The sequence below is a fragment of the Mus pahari genome, chromosome 11, assembly GCF_900095145.1.
Source record: "Mus pahari chromosome 11, PAHARI_EIJ_v1.1, whole genome shotgun sequence".
Taxonomy (NCBI): domain Eukaryota; kingdom Metazoa; phylum Chordata; class Mammalia; order Rodentia; family Muridae; genus Mus; species Mus pahari.
Window position 1 is genome coordinate 75,732,367 of NC_034600.1, and position 10,023 is coordinate 75,742,389.

General features: G+C 42.8%; 1 protein-coding gene across 2 annotated transcripts in view; it reads right to left on the bottom strand.

Moving 5' to 3' along the window:
* Positions 1 to 1,491: 1,491 nt before the first annotated feature.
* Positions 1,492 to 10,023, bottom strand: part of March6 (membrane associated ring-CH-type finger 6) — a 73,629-nt gene continuing 65,097 nt past the window's right edge. The window contains exons 24-26 of one of the 2 annotated variants that reach the window (XM_029543877.1): positions 9,582 to 9,714; positions 6,683 to 6,818; positions 1,492 to 4,885 (exon numbers count right to left, since the gene is read on the bottom strand). In XM_029543877.1, the coding sequence (XP_029399737.1) occupies positions 4,795 to 4,885; positions 6,683 to 6,818; positions 9,582 to 9,714 (360 nt within the window). In that variant the 3' untranslated portion in view covers positions 1,492 to 4,794. The remainder of the gene's footprint in view (positions 4,886 to 6,682; positions 6,819 to 9,581; positions 9,715 to 10,023) is intronic. The other variant, XM_021208272.2, reaches the window with a different exon arrangement.

The following is a 10,023-nucleotide window of genomic DNA, read 5'->3' on the forward strand; positions in this document are numbered from 1 at the left end:
AAAAAACCAAACCAAATCAAAACAAAGCAGCCACAAGTATGCCCCCCCCCCACACACCCCACCACCACCACCACCACCACCACCACCACCACCACGTGACTGGTGAAGCAGGAAAGATTGTAAAACCATCTGGCTGTGAGAATATCTGTTCTTTTTTTCCTAGAAGTCTCTTAGGTATAAATTGTGACAATTCAACTTTTGTTTTCTTAAATGAATTGTATTTTGCTGTTGTATCTAAAAAAAAAAAACGTGTGCCTAGCCTACATTGAACTTTTTTTCCCTACAGAAGTTACCATTAGTTCTTTTGTACATATCTGTAGTATGAACGTTTGCTTTTCATTCTGTTACCAGTCCAAATACTTCACTTTTTTTTTTCAGCATCCATGCCCCGTTGTGTGGAATCCACACGGGAGTGTCTGTTTTACCAGACACACTATGGTAAGGAAATGGCCTCCTAAGCAAGAAGCCTCCTCCAAGTACGTCCTAAAGCATAAATGAATGAGCAGAAACTCTTAGGCACGGTTGTATAAGCAAAGGAGAAAAATAAAACAAAAACAACACAATGGCTAAACAACATAAATTGATGCAGAGGGGGCCTGTGCCTTGGTGACGGCCTACCCATGGTTTTAAAGGCTTGCAGAGTAGCAGGGGGAGGTTGATGGAGGATTAGGTGTGTATGTATGCAGACCTATAGAGCCCACTGAGGAAGCAGCTAGGTCCCAGTGGTCTCCCCGGAGTCCTGTGTGCTGGCTTGGGCAGCTGACTTCTCTCTTCCATCTTCTGGTTACTATCTGTTCTCCACTTGTGGTCCTTGGAGGCAGACATCTTTGGTCACTTAACACATCGACTCTCCTAATCACTGTTTCAGGAAATAACCAGTTGTGAGTATTGATATCCTTTCAACTTCACAGATTAAAGAGGTCTGTGGTTCAAAGAGCATTGTCCCACCACTCCTACATTACACAACAATGTATTTAATTGGGTGGAGATGAGAAAAATGTTGAAAGCTTTTGAAAAACTTGAACTTAGAAAAACTAGAAATGGCCCCTAAAATCAAAAGATCTCACGATCATAAAGGAGAAAAGGTCGTGCAACCCTTTCCTTCTCAGGCATGTAGGCAATGACATAAAACGGTTTCTGATGTGTCCCAAAGTGATGGCTCACGGCGGTGTCACCCTGTGGCCCAAGTGGAGATGCTTCATGCCTTCCAGTAGCAATGCTCTCGGTCCATTCGAGTGCATGGGCAGGGGCAGACGTGTCCTCTGCGGCAACACTTCCCACCGACTGTGAAGCTTCAGATAACTGTTTTTCTTTCAACACCTATATTCTTTTGGGGTGGGGCCTTCCTGTCACCCAGGATCCAGCAATCCTCCTGCCTGTTTCCCAGCTAGCTGGGCCACACACATGTATCACAGCACCAGCCTCAAACTTTTAGAAATTAAAAAGCAATCTTACATCAAAGGAAACACACAACCAAAAAGAAAACAAGGCTACAACTAACATTCACTTTATTCAATTCTGTTCTCTTAACTCAGAAGGCAACAAATGACCACATAAAAAAGGGAGCATTTTTGAATATATACACATAAAATTGATCTGGGTACAGGTGTTTACTGTAATAGAAAACCGACCTCCCACATCACTAAGTGTTCTAGTTCACTCCTAAACAGACACCCCTAGGCCTTAGTCACTCGTTTCCATCTAAGGTTCTATAGGACTGTCATGATTACAAAATGAGGCACTCAAACAGACAGGAATGGAGACATACATATACATGTATACTGTCTTATTTTTATATTAATGCCAAAGCTATTATTGGAGAGTATCTGAAGAAGCCCTTACTCACAACAGCTGTTTAAATGTTTGACAACAACAGCAGTAAGCTGAAACAAAACATCTGATTGGCAGGGCAAATTAAGTGCGCTGCTACAGGGCAGTTTAAGCATAGAATTTAAAGACCCTTCACAGATGAGGTCTCTAGTAACACTTCAGTGGTACTATGTTTCCATCTCTCCCCTTGATAATGACTGAACAGTTAAGATCCTAGAGGATTGTTTTAAACAAGAACTCTGAGCATCACAGTAACTAGCCTGATACTCTCCACCCAGAGGAGAGGAAGGAGGAGGAGCTAATGTGGAGCACCTTGACGAGTGCCTGAGTTCTTGCATAACGGCACCGGCTCCTGTGTCTGCAAACACAACAGGGTACAAATGGCCAATGCGCATTTTGTGTTTGTCTTAAAAATTCATCAGCTCAACCTGAATTTAGGAATATACTTTAATAAAGCATTTGTGTGACACAGAAGCGACATGTCTGATAAACTCATAGGATTGTCCCATGAGGGGAGGGACCGTCATGAGAATTCACAGTAACAACAGCTATACTGAATGTTAAAACAAAAATTACTGTTCAATACATGTCTTATCTCCCTACCCCACCCCCAGAGAACAGGAGTGGGGGCTGGGACCACAACTATAAACATGGAACTTTAAGGCTAGCTACACACAAATTTTACATTGGCATTTTCTTCAGTTTTCATCTAAACTATTAGTACTTTGCAGTTTAAAAATCAAACCATAATTTGTTAATAATGAACAACTATATATTTCGAAGTGACCGACTGATAACTGGTCATGTAAAACTAATCCCACGTGGTGATTTGTCTTCAAATTATCAATAATGAAGCACAAAGGTCTTTCCTAGTAAACTTCCTTGAAGACTGGGTGTTAGCCTAATTCAAAATGATGTACAACTCTTTATAAATTTCCTGTAAAGCCTGGCAGCAAACAGGAACACCTTCTGAACTGAGGGTTTTAAATGTTTATGATATTGTTGAATAAAACCTGCATGTCAACCTAGCAAGTGTTATGCACAATAAATCCCCATGAGGACATTATCTTCCTGAAAGCCACTGGACAAAGCCCACCTGCAGGCCCAGGAGTTCCTCAGGAAGAGGGCAGGCCCCGCCAGTGAAATGGGGCACACCTTGGCAATCGGCGCTGTTTGTGTTTGTTCTCAACAAAGCATCCAATAAGGTTCACTTACAATTCCAGATGATTGAGAATGTTTAACTGTTTGTGGTAGATCCATAAATTGTTTAAAAATAAAAAATGAAACCTAAATGTTATATGTCCAATATATCAGCATATTTTTCCTCAAAAGATTAGGTTTTACAGACATATTCCCTTTGACAGGTGGCACTGCATTTTAAAATGCTAATTCTTTATGGAAGGACAAAGTCTGAGAGTGAAGGTAGGTTTGCTAGAAGAACCTTCCTTTACACAGGAGAGAAAGGCTATTACAAAATGACAGTGTTAACACTGGACCCATGGCAAAACTGTTTTTGTTTTTTAAATATAATGCTGCTTTAAACAAAGTATTTGCTTATTACTTAGTGAATTTAAGAACAAAACGAACAAAACCAGAAAGCATTGCTCTTAATCTTCTGTTTGGCTTTGTATTTGGAGGTGGGGGGGGGCCCTCAGACCTTTCGAACTATGGGTTTAATACTCCATGGAACTCTTTACAGTCTACAAAAGCTTCTAGCACTATCCTTACAATACACCTTTACCATTAAACACTTGGATGACGTACAACCATCCTAATCTTTTACACTTTAAACATGAAGCTTGGGCTAGGGGAACCAGGCTTCCTCTGAGTATTAAATTCTCTAAAATCTCACAGCATTTCTCCAATGCAACTCATTCCTATGGCGAAGGCCAACTCAGTCTGCTTCCTTTCAAACAAATAAAACTTGGTTTTATTTGCGGCTTACTGTAAACACCATGCCTTAAGAACAGGGGTTTCCTGGTGTACTAACTGAGCCTCCGCTGCAGTGTGCTGCCAGCACGGCAGGATGTTCTACTCAGCGTCCTTGATACAGTCGGCCTCACACCACAGCCTGGGGCCTTGACCTGTCACAACTGATCCTGTCGGTGATGACATCCCTTTAGATTTCTCATCCGCATGACACTTTTGGCCACTGCTGACAAAAAGAAAGAGCTGTATGGAAGGGGAGGAGGTCAATAAAAAAAAATCTTCATTTGTAGTTTACCTTTCTAAGTATAGACATGCCCCTAACAAGCACAAAAACCCCGACTCCCAATGCTGATCACTAGAAATATTAAATTATCAAAATTAAAAATAATTTCCTCATCTAGCACAATATACTATACAATATTACAAACACAGACACATGAAAACAATCAGGCAGTAGAAAATGTACAACAGCTTTGGTGTTACATGTAATAATTCCCAAATACGACTGTCGGTGAGGCACTCTGTCCACGCCCCCTACCACAGGCCCCACTGCTCATCTGGCTCCCGGTAAGGAAGGACTGGCCAGCCAAGGACAGGACACAGTTACCTGGTGAGGACTGCTGGCAACACCACGCACTGTGCTCCAAAGATGTCACTCAAGGTCCCGCCTATACACTACTGCTCTGTGGCACATTTCCTGTCGAGATCACAGCAGGTCCAAAATAAAGTGACAACTAGATTTAATAAATTAATATACATTTGTTAAAGATGTACAATGCACATTCTGTTTAATCCAAGGTCTTAGGGCATCAAGGAACTCCTATTTACACATGTACAGATCTCAGACAGCAGTGATGTCGGCAGACGCAGGGAGGAGCAGGAGTGCCGGGTGCGCTGCTCTCTGAATGCTGAGGACACAAGTCAAGTACATTTAACTTAAACAACGCTGAGATCACAGGAGAATCTCCAAGTGAGAAGTCCACAACAAAGGACACGAAAAGGCAAGGAGAAGCTCAAGGAGCTGAGACAAGCACTTTATTCTTGGGACGACACCAGAGGCGGTGTAGACGGGCCTTGCTTGCCAGATTTGCGCTCATAGTTCACCAGGCGCTGTCCCACAAGGTACCTAGAGTACAAAAACAGGGTGGTCACTTTCCTGCGTGACTCACACATATGCCATTCTCCCAGTGACACCTTGTTAACTATTCACAGCAGCTTACTAGCAACCTTTCAAGAGACAGGCTAGAGGGGCGTCTAGAGCGAACACACAGGCCAGCACGTTGGAGGAAGGTCTGCCGTAAGGTGGGGTTTGTGGGAAGGTCAGAGCTGTGGAGACTGCACACAATGCTCAGTGGCGGGGTTGTTACTACACTGGGGAGGTTAGGAGTGCTCATCACTGTAGACCGAACACGTGCAAGGGGTTCCTTTCTTCATTTTGCTAAGGATTATGCTTTACCTTAGTGCTGAGATTTTAGGGAGCAGACCTCAAATAGCGCAGGCAAATAGCTGAGACAGGAAAAAAGCAGGACCTGAAAACCTCTTGTCTAGAGCAAAGGAGCAATGAGAGGCAGATTTCAGGGAGGTCAAAGGTAGCTGGGGAGACTGAATCCATGTGGCTACCCTGCATGCCGGGAAGAAGGGAAAGGCTGTGGCAAACAGGGTGGGCTACAGCAGTGAGGTACGGAGCAGTGAGCTGGAGAGCCTCCCCACCACCACCACCAAGGCGAAGGGCAGCAAGCTGTCAGAGCCCAGCACACCCGTGAGAGCACCCACTGCAGGCTCCAGTGTAGACCTGGGTCGGGCCACTAGAGGCAGACATACACTTGTGAAAAGTGGAGTCTGCATGTGATGAGCTGTCAGGAACAGGGGCTGGGACCTCAGTTTACTTTTTAGTGACACAAGAATGGCAGTGTCATGCCACCTGATTATTTTGAAAAAAGGAATGCATACAAAGCCCTGGGACAAAGGCTTTGGCACGTGGCTTCTCACCATTACCTCTAACCCTGACTTCCATCTATCGTTTTCCTGTCAAGGCCTACAATCCTTCAGATAGACATCTATCTCAGCTTCTGGACAAGCCTAAGGACAGTGGGTCTCCAGCATGGAGAAGGATGGAGGCAGGAAACACCCTCTTTATTCCCCACCTAACAGTACTTGTATTTTTACTGTTGGTACATTTTTCAGAGAAGTCTTGAACAATTTAAATTTCCTTCTTGAAAACATTCCTCTTAGGAATCCTCAGAGTAAGTACAAACGAAGGGCGGTGCTGCTAATAGTGATGTGATGGATCCCAGGCAAACAGGTACAGGCAGTTATACACTGGCTTTCTTTGTAAACCACGAGAGCAGAGGACTCAGACTTGTCTGGAGTTACGGGAAGGCCACGGTTTTATCCTTTACTAGGCCACCTCCAGCCATGAACACTCCATGCACTCAATCTGTTCACAAGTCCTGCTGATGCTATATCATAGTATGTCCACTAGATGAGCATTTTTCTCATATAATTAACCATACTAAGCACAGAGGTTGTTTGAATAAAAACGGCCTCCAAAGGCTTACAAGGAGTGCCACTGTTAGGAGGTGTGGTCTTGTTGGAATAGGTGTGGCCTTGTTGGAGGAAGTGTGTCACTGTAGGGGTGAGCTTTGAGGTCTCATATATGCACAAGCACCTCCAAGTATGAAACGTAGTCTTCTAGTGCCTTCAGGTCAAGATGTAATACTCTCCACTATTTCAGCATCATGTCTGCCATGCTTCCCACCATGATGATAACGGACTAAATATCTTAACTATAAACTAGCCCCAATTAAATGTTTTCCTTTATAAGAGTTGCTATGGTCATGGTGCCCCTCATCATAGCAATAAAATCCTAAGCCAAGCACAAAACCCACAAAATGACACCATCTTAAGAGTGTTCTAGACTTACTTGTCATTTTTAATGTGTTCATAAAGGCGCTTAAACTGGCGGACCTGGAAGGACAGGATTCCCATCAGCACAACGACCATCAATAAAAACGGGTAAATCCGCCGGTGAACTAAGTTCTGCATCTCTGCAGTAACACCTGTTAAAACAAAGACAATTTTAATGTGAACTAAGTTCTGCATTTCCACAGTAACATCTGTAAAATCATACAAAGACACCTTTATTAAAGCAATAGAAAATGGGCCAATGAGCCTGTGCATTAAGAATGAGGTCTGATCTTTCTGTCATCTTGGTGTCTGTGGAGACTGGCTGGGAACAGGACTTCTAAAAAAAACCAATTTGTCTAGAAAGCTTTAATGCAAGGCCATTTTTGCTGGCTACAAGCCAGAACCAAAGAGAGCACACGGCTCTTCTTAAAACTGAAGGTGTTTATGCCCGAGATGAAACTGAGTTCTACTTAGGTAAGGGATGTGCTTATGTGTATCTGTGTATAAGGAAAAAACAAAAACAAACAAACGAAAAACAAAAACAACAACAACAACAAAAAAACCAATACAGTGACTCTGGAGACAACTGAAACAAAACCAGAGTGATCTGTGGAAAAGACACTTGGGCCCACAGAAACCTAGCATGGATCACACCAAACTCCAGAGCAACCTTCCTGCAACAGCCACTGGCCACAGAATCCGTGTGATGCTATACCCTTCCAGATTTAAACTAATGGAGAGAGAATAAATACAAGTGGTTTTGTATTTATTTAGGAATACAAAATGTCTTTTTTTCTTTAGGAAGAGGAGTCTGGGTGCAGTCAGAGAGGTTTCCACAAATACTCTGCTGGCCTCATGCTACCATCTGCTTCTCTCTTGTGACATAAGGGAGTGCAGGCAGGTGCTCTATGAGTTTCATCACGTGCAGAGGTCCTGGACTCCACAAGAAGTTGGTGGTTTCATTTATGTATTTCAGCTCTGTCACCTTTTTAAAAACCTAAAATCCTGTGCTTATATAGAGCAGGGAACAGGTGCTTGCCTAGTCTGTGTGAGGCCTTAAGTTCAATGACAAGGACTATGCCTATACAATGAACGAGCTGGCCAGGGATGTCAAATGCTAGAGTGGTTGGCTAGTATGAACAGAGCCCTGGGTTCCATACTCTGCACCACAGCATAAAACCAGGCAAAATGGAGCACATCTATAACCCCAAACTCATGTGTGAATGCTTGGCCCATAGGAAGTGGCACTATTAGGAAGTGTGGCCTTGTTGGAGGAAGTGTGTCACTGCAGAGGCAGATTTGAAGTCATTATATGCTCAAGCTACACCAAGTGTGAAACACAGTCAGTCTTCTGTTGCCTTCAAATCAAGATATAGAACTCGCAGCTCCTTCTCCAGCACCAAGTCTAGCTAGATGCTGCCATGCACCATAATAATAATGGACTAAACCACTGAAACTAAGCCAGCTCCAATTATGTTTTCCATAAGGGATATATTGGTCATAGTGTCTCTTCAACAGCAATAAAACCCTAACTAAGATAGCCAGCAATAGGGAGACAGACAGGAGGATGAAAAACTCAAGGCCTCTGTCATCTACACAGCAAGTTCAAAGGCAACTTGAGATTGCCTTCCCATACTTCCAAACACAGAACATCAAAAAACATGTATTCATTTTTGTAACACTCAAATACTTCCTTTTCAAAATTTAGCTTGTTTTAACTCTTCTTTCAAATAGGGAAGGCTTTAAAGGCAGAGGAAGTATTACAAAGAAAGTGAGACTAAGCCTCATAACTGGATGATCCAAACATCACTCCTCCACTGTAGTGAAAGACCTGTGCAAGCTGGAGCCCAGCATAGCTTGAATCTTTCTTCCTTAAAATCTACAATTTGTGGAAGATGCACAATCTCTATGAACTTCAATTTCCTCATCTCTAAATTGAAATTGATAAAACCTTCAAAAAATCCTCTAAGAACAACATACAGGAGCTGGGGAAGATGGGCTAGACAGTGGAGGGCCTGGGTCTGACCCCTGAATTTACATAGAAAATCTTGGTGTGATGGTCATGCCTGTAATAACATTGCTGCAGAGGCAGAAACATAAATCCTTAGGGCTCAACAGCTAGCCAGCTTTGCCTAGAAGTGAGCTTCGAGTGAATAAAATAACATTTCAAAATAAGGTGGACAGTTCCTTATTGTTTTCCAAGTAATGATATCTGAAACTGCTCTTACTTACACACACACACACACACACACACACACACACACACACGAGTAATAATCTATGTAAAGCACCAAGACAGTGCCATATAAGCACTTTACTACTAATTTTATTCATTTACTACCACTACTCCTGTTTCCAGGGCAGTAGCATGTGCCTTTAATCTCAGCACTCAGGAGGCAGAGGCAGGCAGGAGTTTGAGGACAGTCTTGTCTACAGAGCTAGTTCCAGGACAGACAAGGATGCACAAAGAATCTCTGTCTTGGAAAAAAAAAAAAAAACAAAAAACAACAACAATAAAAAGTGTTTCCCAATAGGTACAATAAAATCTATTTTTCCCTTTTCCACTGAGACAGGATCTTGATGTGTAGTACAAACTGGTCTCAACCTTACAATCTTAAAGCTTCAGCCTCCTGAATGCTAGGATTACTAGGCATGCATCATATACCCTCACTAAGAAATTTCTAATACACACATGAACATGTAAGAAAAGATTTTAGTGTGGTAATCAAATTATAACTCTTAAGTCTACATACTATCAATGGGAAAACTGTAATATACCTCAATAATTATACTATAAAAAAGAAGTAGGCTGTTCCAATCAGCCAAAATTACAGCAAACTCTTTTTTGAACTTTGTGTGTGCTTTAATGTTCTAATGAAAGTATCTTTGAAAGGTTCACAACCAGCATTACCCACCTAATAAAGGAACCACGCCAGAAGCTATGACATATGGTATACAGAGGGAAAGTAAGAGCACAGAGATCACTGGAGCCGCCAGCTTACGAATGATGTAGTGAAGGTCGATGTTACGAATGCCGTTTGCGTAAACCTGAAACAGTGAAAAGTAATGGTTAGGTGTGGGCCACTGAGAGACCAGCAGGTAGAGGTGACCGCTACCAAGACCACCTGAGTTAGATTCCTGGGACCCACGTGGCAGCAGAGAGGACTCCCCCAAGTCATTCTCTGATCTTCACATGAGTGCTGTGGCACTCAGGAAACCCCAATTATCTTAGGAAAAAGTTATTATATAGTAATGCCGAAAAAAATGGATCGAAGTAGGAAAACTTAAAAATAGACAGTACAAGCCGGGCGTGGTGGCGCACGCCTTTAATCCCAGCACTTGGGAGGCAGAGGCAGG